This window comes from Lytechinus variegatus, chromosome 5 (genome assembly GCF_018143015.1).
Source record: "Lytechinus variegatus isolate NC3 chromosome 5, Lvar_3.0, whole genome shotgun sequence".
NCBI lineage: Eukaryota > Metazoa > Echinodermata > Echinoidea > Temnopleuroida > Toxopneustidae > Lytechinus > Lytechinus variegatus.
The window spans coordinates 27290422-27305642 of NC_054744.1; the positions used below are offsets into that span (position 1 = coordinate 27290422).

Genomic DNA, 15221 nt, shown 5'->3' on the forward strand with positions numbered 1-15221 from the left:
GGTCGCTCTTAACTTATGAACAGCTTTATGAAACACCCACCTGTACTTGTCAGTCAATCAAAACCAAGGAAAGTTGTCAGATATGACGTGTCAGACTACGAATATACTCTCCAGAGCTGCATGTACTGTATGGCCCACTTCCCATATAAATGTAGTCTTGATCTCTGGTTTCACAATGACACACTACCTTTTAAAATGGACCTGGGGACCGTTTCATCAACATTTTTGTCTGACAAGATGTCAGATCTGACACATTTTTCCTTGATTCTGATTGGCTGAGAGGCACTGTTACTAAAGTAACTGTCGGATGAAATGTGACTTGTCGGATAAAACGTCTGACAAGTCCTTTCATGAAATGTCCGACAAGTCCTTTCATGAAACGTTCCCCAGTTCAGCGTCTGTATTATGAATATGATATGTGTGATTTTGGTAATCGTGCCATTATGGTATCTACCATAGGAAACCCTGACATTGATTGGCTACAGATCCTAATAACCACATTAGGTCAATACATAATTTACTCTTTGGTGAAAGCTATCAGAATATATCAAACAAATCCCTGATTAATGAGATACCTAATACATCCCAAGAACCTTGTAATATAGATATAAAATATACAGGAAAAGTTAAAGATGAGAGAAGGTATGAAGTATTTTAGAGATTATAAAAATACATAGAGGTATTAAAGTAGGTGCTTTGTCTTCTAGGTTTGTTATAAAGTGGATCAAGAATTCTGAGGAGTGCAAAGGAAGTACTGAAGTCTAGAGGAACATCCAAAACTTGATTACCGATACTGAGAGCACAGATGAGATGCTAGAGGTCATGTAGAGATCTCTGAAAAGGTTACTTCAAACAAAAGAGACGTGATAGTTTAGTTTATCCAAAGAGACAGACTTGACAAACTGAAATACAGTATACACACAGAGTCAGTAGAAGGTGTGATGACAGTATCGTTGGAAAGTGTGGGTTAAGATCAGTCACACAAGATAGAGTTCACCTTTGGTTTAGGCGTAGTTTCTGACTTCTTCCTGTCTGATATCCTCAAGCACTTGACCATCATTTTCATTGCTTAGCGCCTCAGGGTTGCCCATATCGCTCTCTCCTTGACTTTTGCCTCTGTCTTCAAGCTCCTGTTCACCATCCGCCTCATCATCACTGACATAGTCAGAATCTATTCCTTGTTCTTCCTCTGGGTAGTCAGGCTCCCTTCCTTTGTCATCCTCTATTTCTTGGTCACCTTCTGCGTAGTCTGGCCCCCTTTCTGGGTCGTTCTCATCATAGTCCCCGACCCTTCCTTGGTCATCCTCAGGGTAATCTGGTACCATTCCTTGATCCGCTTCAGCGTGGTTCGCACCCCTTCCTTCATCGTCATCTAAATCACCATCCCCTCCTTGGTCAGCCAGTTGATAGTCCTCTTCCATTTCTTGATCAATTTGGTCATCTTTAATATTGCCATTAGGGTCATCTTCCTGGATCTCATTTCCATTGTCGTCTACAGGAATCGCTCCTTGGTCTTCATCTGCCAACTCATAGTCTTGATTGCCATCGTTAGGCCCGTCATCCTCTGGGCTGTCTTCCCCACCACCATTATCATTTGCGGAAGAATCCTCATCATCAGAATAGTCATAAGATGGATCACTTACTTGTTTCTCTTCATCACCTTCTCAGAAGAATGGTACGTCAAATTATGTCGAATCGTCAAGGGTTTACAGTGTTCACAAGATTTTATCATGAAATCAAATGGATTCGCAAATCATTTGTATTGCATTTTGTAAGTATCATATCATTGGGTTTGTTCAGATTCAGAAGGCATGTCCAGGAAAATGCATAATGATGTTCATATTTCATCCACCAGTTTGTGCAAAAGGGGCAATTGGTGAGAGAGAAGCAGCATGAAGCATGGAGAAAAATGGGAGAAAAAAAATAACAAGATGCAAGCACAAAAATAATGAAAAGCAAAGCAAGCAAATCATAGGATGTAATGCACAGGTTACAACAGCAATGCAATAAAAATACTAAGTGCATCAAGTATCACAAATATTGAAAATCAACTGCATCATTAAAGACAAACAAAACAACGCACATTTATAACTAAAAAAGTTTTTAGGTTTCAATTTCAAATGGTAAAATACACACAATGCAACTCGCCAGTTCTACGCATTACCCAAATACATGTACATGTATATCAACAATTGAAGGTAGCAATACATTCTCATTAAAGTAGAGAAAATACAGGTTTCTTTCATCAAAGTTTTTACATTTGTAATTCACACATATAGAGAACATCTTTGTACATGTACATACTGTACATGTACATACTGTATGTATCCACATTCAATTTAACAATTGCAAATAACCTGAACTCTGGTTTAACTTTATAAGCAAGGGTCTTAAAGGGGATTCACACGCTCAAATTTTGCGTCATTCGAATGACGCAGTTTGAGCAAATGAATGCAAAATAGCGTACCGGTAATGCACTATTCAAAAGATAGTATCTACAGTAGGGGTTTTCCACTGATGATATTCAAGACTGATGAAAGAGCCGTGTGAATGCTTTGACCTCCAAAACTTAATTCTGGGGGCGGAGCTAATGGTTACCTATTTTCTGCTCTGTTGGTAAATTCTAGCGATGCACGATTGATGTGGTACCAAAAAGAAGCCATACCCCTTCTTATCGGAGCGAAACGTAAAGCCACAGAATATATAAATCCTCCTGAGCCGTATGAACGAAAGCTGATTTTAGCGTCATTACAATTCGGCATTGCAATCAAGCATTCAAATGATGCAAAATGAGAGCACGTGAAACCCCTCTTTAATATAGATGTATGTAAAACTATGGGAAGCAAGTTCATATTGTAGGTTAACTATTCTCTCTTATCTCATGTTTTTATGATAAAGAAGATCAGCTTTCACTCTCAAATCATTATCAATGGTTTGTTATTGCCGCATGTGTTGATGATATCATCAGCCTCTATTGTGTCTCGTTTGGCTACCGATAGTTAACCCCAAACTTAGAACAGTTTATTGTAAACTTGAGTTCACAATACAGACCAACACTGCTTATCAAGGCTGAGTTGATAAAACCTCATATCTCAAAATCTAAAATTTTGAGGGCAGCTTGGAAAAGGCTGTAGGCCTATTCAAAATATACAACAATGGTGGCAGTTTCCTACAACCTGAAAAAAAAGTATCCTGATACATGTGAAGAGGTTGAGGGGGTTAAATGTACATAAACCTACATGTCGGATCCCATCTGATAAAAAGCTGTGATTGATCCGATCAAACAAAACCATGGAAAGCCAACATCTAAAATGCATGCTTTTTCAAAATGTTTTCTCGATGTACATGTACATGTAAGACATTAATTTTTGTCTTAACAACTTTAAGTGTACTCCTCTTGTTTACAAAGACATATTCGTGCAGATTTCCTGTACAGGCAAAATTAAGTCATTGATGGATTTCCAGACAGTTGTGGTTGATTGGATCAATCCCAACTCTTTGTAAGACGGAACCCGGTATAAACACCTGAAGATATACTTTATCATACATACAAAATAGTTTGCCTCTATCATTAACTTAATAATATTAATCTGGTACATTATACATCAACTATATTGTACACTGTTAAAGAGAAATGCCTGTAGTTGCAGTAAACACTGATTTCATGAGAAAGTCTGTAAAACCAGGCTTAATTGTCAGAATATCATCGAGGATCTAGATCTGGTACACAGTTACATAAACTGAACTTTGTGAAATCTTGAAATCTACGCTGAAAAACGTTCACACTGAAGATCACCAACACAGATAGGCACATGTGGGACAGTGTATTATTATTGCTGGAATAAAGACCCGACGGAAGTGACCAAATCCGCGCTTATTTTGCTTATTTCTCAGCAATTACACAATTTCTTCCAGAATCCTTTGGCACATATTTTTTATTCATACAAACAGACATTTGGGTGGTCAATATATTCGATTCTGTAAAAAGTCATTTTGAGATTGTAACCAAAACTAGAATTTATCTTTAAGGAAGAAAGAGACGAGAGATTGAAAATAAACAGACAAATAAAATAAGACATAAACCAGAGGTCTGCAACAACATTTGCCTGATCTGATTGTACAAATCTTTTAAATGTACTTTCTAACACTGCACACTTACATGTAGGAAACCAGTATCATGTCAAATGCAAATGAAGACAGATTTATAACAACTGATAGCTTGTTAGTATTACAAATCAAATACTAAAAGTAAACTATAACTAAACTATAAATATTTTCATGACAGGGTAAAATATGAAAATGCATGAAAATTAAAAAAAAAGGGACCAACCACAACAAACTTGGCTGCTCTCTAATTTGTACTGTTGATTTCATCACAACTTATGAGAAATACCAAAATTATCAAGTTGACAGTTTATATTTTATCCCAAAGTTATAACTGATTGTATTACAATCAGGGTCTTGTTTCATAAGACTTTATATCAACAATGTAAGTTAACTATCAGCCAATCAAATTGAATGATTTCAGTAGCTTTCAACTTATCAAAAAGTTAATGAAACAGGCCACAGATCTCCTAAGCTCTCACACTGTAATGACTCAAAGTCAGTAATTTTATAAAGACTAATACAGTATTATAAAATGCTTATATTTTGAATGTAATGTACATGTAATGCATGTAAAGATATGATCTGAAATCTCATAATATAATCAAGAAATGCTTTAGTATGACCCCCCCCCAAAAAAAAATTGTAAAGAACAAAATATCTACATGTACGACTGAATAATAGGAAACAATTATAGGGTCAGTGGCAGATCTGAAGATTGGGTACCGTTCCCCCTCCCGGGCCATGAAAAAATTCTCTTTTTTAAAGGCAATGAAAACAATTTAAAAAAAGTAAAGGTTTGACTGGAGTGACGACCTTAATTTTGTTGCTTGTCAACAATTATCTAAGAAAAAAATGGGTTCACCTAATCTTGGTCAATCCTGCATTCACCGCTGCATGGGGCATTTTTTATTTAAGGAAGTAGACAAGGGAAAATGATTGCCTGTTTGACAGTTAGGCATTTGAAACAAAGTTTTCCCCAAATCACTGAAGAAAAATGAAATGAGCACTAGTTTAGCGTATCTAAAACTACTCAATATGTTCTATCACTGACTTTAAGAGGATAAAATGGTAATTTCAACTTTGTAAAAGTACCAACAAGGGGGTATTTATGTTTTTGTGATTGGTCCCCTCTACAGAGCTTGTAAGAAAAAAAATACTATAGCAAAAAATATAGGTAGCTACATGTAGCAAGCTGGATGAAATCAAGAATGATGGGTAATAGTACCTTGCTGTCCAGGGTCAATGTTCCCGACCTCCAACCTTTCTTCGTCCACCACGTCGTCTTCCACCACATCGTCTTCTTCCTGGAGAACTATCTCTCCTTTCACATTCTCTCCTTCTTCTACCTTTCCAACCTCTGATAAACTACTCTCTCCGGTTCGATCTTCATCTCCTTCTTTATCATTACCTACTGTTGTTTTTAGAGCGGGGTGGGGATAGGGGGAGGGTGGGGGTAATGGTGAGGAAGGATTTGGACAGATATTATAACTAGCAGGTATGCATGTGCATCAGCAACGACATTGAGGGGATCATGGCATACATAGCCAATAAAAACTTAAGGTCTTAGAAGGAGTTCTCCACAGCCAAATTTTATGGCATCACCCTGTGTTTTCAACTACAATTCTCCCTACAATGCAAAACTTTGATCATTTACAAGCAGTCCCTCAATTATTCCAACTAGAACGAATATTCTATGAGTAAATGAACAAAAAAGCCAGTGCTATCTGTACCCGAATTCATGATTGGGTATTGATTCTATCTGGTTTGGGCCACAAATGACAAAATATGGAACCATTGCCAACATGAAACAAAAATTAAGTTCTCACAGTGAAGACCAATTTAGCTGTGGCTATAAAGTGTTGATGTGTAATCAGTAGTTATCCATGTTTGAATATGAAATCTTTAACGAATTTGTTGCAGTTAAAATGATTTTTTTTAAACCAAAAGTAGCATGGACATTGCATTTTTATTGGCATTAAACTATAAGCAGGTCTGAAATTGCAATACATCATGATGTTTGAATTAAATACATGTAAACCTTTCATAGGGAAAAAAAATCAATTTTTGCTGTACATGTAGTTATTGGTGGCAGATAATAATGGAATTTCAAGTGAGACACAGTTTCTTAATTCTGGTATGTCACAAAATGGCACCAACCAGATGGGATGACCCAATCATCAATTGTCGTTAAGAGTACAATGTAATGCACTGGTAGAATTTAAAACTTTTGTGAGGAAAATTTCACTTTACCACTGGCATTCATCTGAAAATTCAATGTCTATTCAAGACATGATAAGTGAGTTTTTGCTCAGCGTATGTTCGTATGACAAGCCATTTTAACACTCATTCCGACCTGTCCACATCAAGAAACACAACTCCCGACATCAAGAATTGTACTTCAAGATATCAACAATTATCGATATCAAGAAACGGAATTCTTGACACCAAGAATTGCACTTTTTGATTATCAAAGGTCCCACAATACAACTGCGTTGCTGATAGCCCCATATACATGTATTGCTGAGCATAAGCTTGCATTTCCCACATCAGATACCAAGATTATACTTTCTGAGGTTATAAAATACAGTACACACATGTATTCATTCACATTTGCACAGAGATTATTGACAGATTCCAAAATATGCACTCATTGAATGAATAAAGAGCTTGTTTGGAAATTGGTTGGATAGTAAACAAAGAATGTAAATACACCTGTACCCCTGTAGTACTGCACAATTCAGGATGCTTACACATGTACATGTAGTGTTGTGCACATGTACATGTATACTGTTCACTACTCATGGATAGTCTCGATATTCAAATACTTCAAATCAATATAAGGAATCCATCTCTAATGCAATTTACTGTATGAATAAAGACCTTAGCCGCTATTCTGAATTTGGTTTAAAAACGCAACTCTAGTTTAAGGTTGTGGTTTAACTATGGATAGCCAAAGTATGGCCAAAATCTCTAACAGTAGTTATGTTAAATTTATCATCTTATTCAACATATTAAAACATTCATAACCTCAAGCATCTTCCTTGAACCTTCCTGTACATTTTTAAGGAAAAGTCCAACCCAACAGAAAGCTGATTTGAATAAATAGAGAAAAATCCAACAAGCATAACGCTGAAAGTTTCATCAAAATTGTATGTAAAATAAGAAATTTATAATATTTTAAAGTTTCGCTTATGTTCACAAAAAAAATCTGCACATCCTGGTCTGTATGCAAATGAGGGGACTGATGACATCCCTCACTCACTATTTGTATTTTATTATTTGAAATCTGAAAAATTCTTATTTTCCCTCATTGTCTTGTGAAACAACATTTTATTCCTCCATGTATATATATTAACATATATGGTTCAGTCAAGTTGGTCATTTGTGCAAAATCTGTAAAAAAAATGAAATACTGTACAATTCAAACACTAAAAAACAAAGAAATAGTGAGTGAGGGACATCATCAACTCTCTATTTGCATATCACTGAATTTTGCATAAAACTGTTTTGTGAAAAATAACCAGAATTTTGAAATGTCATAACTTTCTTTAATATTTTTTAATCTGACTTTGATGAAATTTTCAGCATTGTGCTTGTTTTATTTTTCTCTAACAATTCGATTCAATATTTTTCTGGGGTGGACTTGACCTTTAAAGTACTTCCTAGAATCTACAAGTTTTTCCCTGTAAGGTAGAAAATACCTATAAAATTTCTCAGAGATTGTCAACACTGCCTACCAACTTGTACATGTAGACCATACTAATTTTTGACACTGGCAATACATGTACAGTGTACATCAAGATCTTACATTGTACATGTACACTGAAGTCATTATTAAGCATAGTGCCAGAGTCGCTCATGAATGTAAAAGAGCTATTAGGGCAATTTGCCCCCCAAAAAAGTCAAAATATTTTGTCAACAATAAAATGAAATGACATGACTAAACATGCGACAGAAAGCCTTTATTCCCAGAGTGCTCATGAATATTTTGCAGATGTTTTTTTTTTGGAAATCACATCTTAAATATCTATTAAAGGCAAAGAAAGAACTAATGACAAACATGCCACATTTATGTAAATAATAAATATGCAGTAAAATACATGTATATAATAGTGAAAACACTTCATAAAATCAAACTAATTCCATGTTCCCTGGACAGCATTAAAGAAGGTTTTCGATATTTAGACTGCGAAGATTACATTAAATCTGGAGTTCAACTGTGAATGTCTCTTTAATAGAAATGAAAAAATATCAGGGTCACCCTTCGTACTTAAAGCAAGCACTGTCTTCTTGATTGAATCAATATGTTATAAAGTGAAATCAGTATTTTGGTGAAGAAATAATCAGTATTTTCAAATAAAGAGCACAGGACAACACATAAAACTGAAAACATCAGTGTTTTTTTTATTTTTTAGTACTAAATACTGAAAATCAATACTAATTGGCGGATGTGGTTACCCACAATTGCATGACTAATTCCATATTATTTTGTAGAAAACATCAACTTGATTTTCATCAAACTCCATATAAAACCAAAATAAATGTGGGACCAATTTTCCCCTTTAATATGCATAATAGTCATATTTAGTTTAAATGATCATGCCACAAAACATTAATATTCCCAGCACAATTTAGTTTTTTTTGTCTAGTATTACATTTCAGAAATGAGCACAAGGCCTAATATCTGCAGGCAAGTCCAAATTTCTATGCAAATTAAAAGAGTAAACAACATAAAAATAATAGGTATTTATCTAAGGTTAAACTGATATATTATCTGAAATGATATAATGCCTAAAATCAGCAAAATTGCATTAAGTTTTACAGATAAATCAATGCAAAGAAGGCTTTTCAAGCCTGTAGTTGGCTGTAGAAGCGCATATTTTACAAATGTTAAAGCCTTGGGTTATGCATTGGTCAAAGTGAATATTTTTCTTCTCAAACAAGACTCGATATAAACTGAGACAAAGATGTTTTCACAAAGCGATTTATCTGCAGCATGAGTGAACAGGGGCCTTGTTACGCAGTCTGCATTGAATTGTAAAAATGAGGTGTGTTCTTACCAGGTTGAGGAGCTTGTACTTGTCCTTGGTCAATCTGCTGTTCTCCTTCTTCGTCCACATCACTCAATTGACTATCTTCTTCATCCTGTTGTTGAACTTCCTGTTCATTGGTCTGTAAAACATTAAATTGAATGAGATTCATTATACAACTCCCAAGAATGTTCTGTTATCTGATTGGTCCAAATCGGATCACATGATATTCAGCGAATTGCACTATTGCATCCAAAATGTACTATCCTGCACTCTGACGTCATACCAAAAGCACTATCCTGCACTCTGACATCAGAGTGCAGGATAGTGCGAGGTCTGGAATTATCTATAATTTAGATCAAATATAGTAGTAACATGGGGGAGGAGGGGGTTGTATGAAACAAACAATGCACGCATTCTTGTGCATAGAGGACCTAAATAATGAACTCTGTGTTCGACTCGCAAAATGGATATACCGCACTTGGTCCTGTGGACCTTGGTGCGGTATATCCATTGGCTCTTCTCACACATCATTCATTATTTGGCCCTGCATGCACGCACTTAAATGCATTATTTGTATAATGTATCACACGCAATATACACATGCAGGGGAGGAGCCAGGATTTACTAGGGAAGGTGGGGGGGGGGGGCATTTTTGGAAAAAACTTATCATCCCTCACTAGGAGAGTATTCTATGGTCTATTATAATCTGTGTTTAAATCTTTATAGGGGGGGGGGGGGTTGATCTGCACCTGTACATATTGTCATATACTACAAATTCAGGTTTACAGGTGTTATTAAAATTCTGATAATTTGGGGCAAACATGATTAGATGTACATGTTGCCAAAATGGCAATATGTCACCTGGAACATATTGGGTCTATTTTCCAAAATTTTACTGCCATGTCCAAGATCTGTTACAAATTATGGGTTTTGCTATAACAATCATGATAATATACATGAATATTCATAACTTACACATTGATAAATTATCTAAGAAATAAAATATATCATTAAAGACAAACATAAGGATTGACTCACTTCTTGCTTTGCTTGGCCTGGGTCTTGTACATCATTGTCTATAACATTGGCTTCTCTATCTACCTGACCCTGGTCTGGAACCGGTCCCTGGACCTGCTGCTGATCCTCCAGCTGCTGTTCTCGGTCTGGGAACATCTGGGGTTGTTTGTCCTCTTCATTCTGGGTCTCTTGGTTGGCCTCCATCTGGACTGGGCCTGGATCTGCCTGACCTGTGGTTGGATGGAACAAATATGGAAACCGTGCATTGCTTTTCTTTAATAGCTTGCCTATTAATAATGAAGTTGATATTTAAACTGTTTCCTTACTACAGGTAAAAACTATCACCAGTGATGGCTTTTCTCATATTGACTCTGGTCAAAACTCTGCATGATCAGAAGAACTGTAGTGAATATTCTATTGTACTGACCATACACATGATCTACTCTCATAATTGGTAATTCACTCAGGTTATATTTCATTGACTTTGTATCACTATTTACATTTTATCATTTAGTATTAAATTATTCTTTTACGGTTGGTCACATTACCATAGAAAATAACCCCACAACCCTAAGTTTTAAAGTGCATAGAGCAAAAAAAATTTAAGTTGATAATTCCAGAGATTTTTTTTTAAAGCTTATATTCATTGTCAGATAAAATGGAAAGTATTATAAAACTTTAAGCAATAAGCAAAACACAGGCAATTATAAGACAAATGACTTACCTGGCCTTTCCATTTGTTGTTCACCTTCTTGCCTGCAAGAAGATAAAAATACAGAAATAAATGTAAGAATTGCTTGATGATGGTGCTGGTATTAGTTACACTACAACTACTAATATTCTTTTACCGTTGATAATACTATTACATCTACCATAACCTCTACTAGTAACACAACAAAGAATGATTATCCTACCGCCCTTATCATCACCACTACACTACCACTACACCACAACTTTACTTCTATTAAAGGACAAGTCCACCCCAACAAAAACTTGATTTGAATAAAAAGAGACAATTTTAACAAGCATAACACTGAAAATTTGATCAAAATCGGATGTAAAATAAGAAAGTTATGGCATTTTAAATTTTCGCTTATTTTCAACAAAATAGTTATATGAACGAGCCAGTTACATTCAAATGAGAGAGTTGATGATGTCACTCACTCACTATTTCTTTTGTTTTTTATTGTTTGAATTATACAATATTTCAATTTTTAAGAATTTGACGATTAGGACCTCCTTGCCTGAAGCACAAAATGTTAAAATAATGGAATTCAACGTGTTCAGGGAGGAATGAAACTTCATTTCACATGACAATGATGAGAAAATAAAAATATTTCATATTTCATATAATAAAATACAAAAGAAATAGTGAGTGAGTGATGTCATCAACTCTCTCATTTGGATGTAACTGGCTCGTTCATATAACTATTTTGTTGAAAATAGCGAAACTTTGAAATGTCATAACTTTCTTATTTTACATCCGATTTTGATGAAATTTTCGGCATTGTGCTTGTCTGATTTTTCTCTATTGATTCATATCAACATTTTTCTGAGGTGGACTTGACCTTTAATACTTCTATGTTGCTGCTGCTACTACTACTCCTACTACATCTACAAGAGCAACCATCATCACCAACCACCACCACCAGCACCACCACCTCCACCACCACCAGCACCACCACCAACCACCACCATTAACACCACTATTTTCCATAACTTGCACTTTATTGCATACTGGCGTTAAGCTCCTCGTCATATTAAAAAAGAAGAGAGAAAGAAAAACCTCTCTTAAATATATCCTCTACCTTTGTTCTTCTTGTGCTTGCTGTTCAATCTGTTCCTGTTGTTGTTGCTGATACTGTTGATTATACAACATATGTTGCTGCTGTTCGTCTTGTTGTTCCGGTTGCTGCTGTTGTTGCTGGTTTTGATGCTGCTGACGATATTGTTCCCTCTGCATCCAAGCAAGTTGTTGAGCATTAAGACCGTTCTGTGTTTGAAAACCAATATCATTAACACTTCATCAGGAGTTTTAAATAATTATTGAAATAATCCAAGGCTTTATTATGCAAACAAAAAGACAAAAAAAGGGGAAAAAAAGGTCTAACTCTCCACATGATTTAATGTCACCCATACATGTACACATGGTCATATTGTCGATGATACAAGTGCAACCACAGAACCATCATACATATTTTATGATTCAACATGCGAAAAGAGGCTGAAAACATATTGCTTCAACAAACTACTACTTGAATGATTTATATTTATTATGATTATCCTGATGATGAATTTTTATCATGGTAGTTTGGGCAAATTTATCTCAAGAATATTGAAATACACCTTATTTTTATCCTTAAACACAGCCCTTTCAAAGACAATATTTCCGGAAAATTACCCTAGAATCGCTGTCCATACTAGGGTAATTTTGAAAGCAGTGAGGCAGTCAATATGGGCATCTGAGGCCTTGGTCACCCTAGCTTTATGCAAGCATTGCTCAAACGTGTCACCTGGGCTGTCTTACAAAGAGTTACGATTGATCCAGTCAATCTAAACTGTATAGATATCCATCCATCTCCTGATTTTTCTACAGTAAATTTGAACAGTCTCCTATACTAGTAAACATAGAGAATCAGACTGAGTCTCAAAGAGAACGATGAATGGTATGAACATACATCGCATCTGAAAAATATTTTGAACAGATTTGCATTTTACATGTTAATGTTCTTGACCGTCCATAGATGTGATTGATCAGAACAATTACAACTCTTTTTAAGACAGGGCCCTGATATTCGCACAGTCGATCAAAGAGACAAGTCCTAAGACTATGTTTTGAATGATGAATACAAAGACGAGATTGATACTGAGAAATACGGTTCCATCCTAACCTGCTGTTGAAGTCCTTGTTGATTCTGTAATTGCTGCTGCTGTTCTTGCTGTTGCTGTTCTTGTTGCTGCTGTTGTTGTTGTTGCTGTTGTAGAAGTTGCTGTTGTTGAATGTATGCTGCTTGATCATTCCCTGCAACTACTTGCTGTCCACCCTGTGGTGAATACAACCACTGATACATTAATCCTACTGCATGTCATGGTGGGCATTCATACTATCCTATGTGACATTTCATACCTGTCTTGCATCACTATATGATGGCAAAAAATAATGTGAACACAAATCACAACCAAACAAAACTACAGTCTATATCCACTATTAATGGCATCCCAATAGCTATACATGCAGTAACCCAGAGTACCGTAATTGGGAGAGCCTTTAGAGAAGTATCCAAGATAAATCTGCCACTGTAGATATTTTCAGTCTGGCATCCACAGTAACTTAGCATAACAAATGTCCGGAAACCATCGAAATGATTGAAACACCAAGGAAGAACTTCAGGTATAGAAATAGCTACTGTAAAAGCTGCTATTTTCACAGGGGTTTTATTTTTCGCAGATTTCGCGAATTGAATCTAACAAGACACAACATATAGCAGTGAGAAAGATAGGACTGCCAGATTTACACGTATCATGGTAACAAAGAATAGAAAATTCATGGACATCTTGAGAGAGCTCAATAGCCTTTCATTAAATAGATAATGCTGAAAATATGCAAGGGAAGCCTTGTAGATTGTACCATTGAAGAAAGATAAGATAGAATTTCCTTTAATACAGAAATGTGTGAAGATAGTACTGCCACCATAGAGTTCAATAAGTTATGATGTTCAGAAACCTCAAGTACAAAGGCCAGATAAGATATTCAGATTTAATCATTGAAAAGCGTGATGATAGAGCTACATGTACATGTACCATATAGAAGTGTGCGAAGATAGAACCACCATGAGAGGGGTAAATAGCCCAGACCATAAATAGAAACTGCTTTTACAGTACAAATGTCAGGGAAGCCTTGCAGATTGTACCTTTGAAGAGAGTGATGATAGAACTGCCCTACAGAAGTGTGTGAAGATAGAACTGCCACCACAGAGCTACATTAGTCCTTCATGTTCAGGAACTTCAAGTACAATTGTCAGAGAAGCCTTGCACATTGTACCATCAAAGTGAATGAAGATAGAATTACCGTACAGAAGCGTGCAAAGATAGAACCGCCACCTGAGACCGCAATGGTCCTTGAATGTTGAAAACCTCACCCACAAAGTACAATTGCAAGAGAACCCCCTAGAAAAGTGTGTGAAGATAGAACTGCCACCATGAAGCTCAAAAGCCCTTCATATTTAGAAACCTCTAGAATTGCCAGAGGAGCCTTGGTAATAGAGCCATTGAAGAGAGAGTTGCTAGAACCACATGTACCCTACAAAAGCGTGCCAAGATAGAACAGCCATCGTAGAAGTCACCAGTTTTGCAATCTGGCATGCACTTACCCCATCTTTCGACACGTTGCCCTCACTCACCCTCTGTTGTTGCATGACAGAGAACTCCTTCTGAAGGTTGCTTATGATCCGGTTGAGCTCTTGCTTCTGGGAATTACATAAATCCAACTGATTATTGGCATTTTGTTGGATGGCTTGGATGGCCTGTTCTTTTTCTTGTCCTTCCCGCCGCGATGCTTCCTGGATCTGCTCATGTTCTGTTCTTAATGTTTCATATTTAGCTGGAAAACACAAATAAATATTCTTTGCAATTGATATATGCTGTTGGATTTAAAGTAGGGAGGAAGGACATATATACATATATATATATATATATTTCTTTGAAGTTCTATTGATATTAAGAAGAGTGCTTCGTTCTATTTTTTTTGTTTGCCAAAGTTGTCAATTAAATTATGCCTGTGTACATGTACCATTGTGTTTCAATCAAATGTGGTTGCACATTTATATTCCCTCAAATGATGGTTTCAATTAATCTTGACATCCTGAAAACCTCCTACAAAATGTGTCATTCTTGAGAAACCTGTAACATGCCCAGGATTACAATAAAGTACATATATGATAATCATAATATGGGATAATATTATTACATACAGGCAATTTGAAGGTTAAAAAAAAACAAGAACCAAGATCATTATGAAATCCCTACAGAGTTCATTCATTGATACATGTACATGTATGTCATTTT

At 35.9% G+C, this 15221-nt stretch overlaps 1 protein-coding gene across 3 annotated transcripts in view; it reads right to left on the reverse strand.

Moving 5' to 3' along the window:
* LOC121415855 (putative uncharacterized protein DDB_G0271606) overlaps positions 1-15221 on the reverse strand; it is a 30685-nt gene that overhangs the window by 4948 nt on the left and 10516 nt on the right. The window contains exons 4-11 of one of the 3 annotated variants that reach the window (XM_041609227.1): positions 14558-14757; positions 13049-13201; positions 11966-12150; positions 10882-10913; positions 10179-10387; positions 9168-9279; positions 5333-5518; positions 998-1660 (exon numbers count right to left, since the gene is read on the reverse strand). In XM_041609227.1, coding sequence (XP_041465161.1) covers positions 1005-1660; positions 5333-5518; positions 9168-9279; positions 10179-10387; positions 10882-10913; positions 11966-12150; positions 13049-13201; positions 14558-14757 — 1733 coding nt within the window. In that variant the 3' untranslated portion in view covers positions 998-1004. Of the gene's footprint in view, positions 1-997; positions 1661-5332; positions 5519-9167; positions 9280-10178; positions 10388-10881; positions 10914-11965; positions 12151-13048; positions 13202-14527; positions 14758-15221 lie in introns of all 3 variants that reach the window. The other 2 variants (XM_041609226.1, XM_041609228.1) reach the window with 2 other exon arrangements.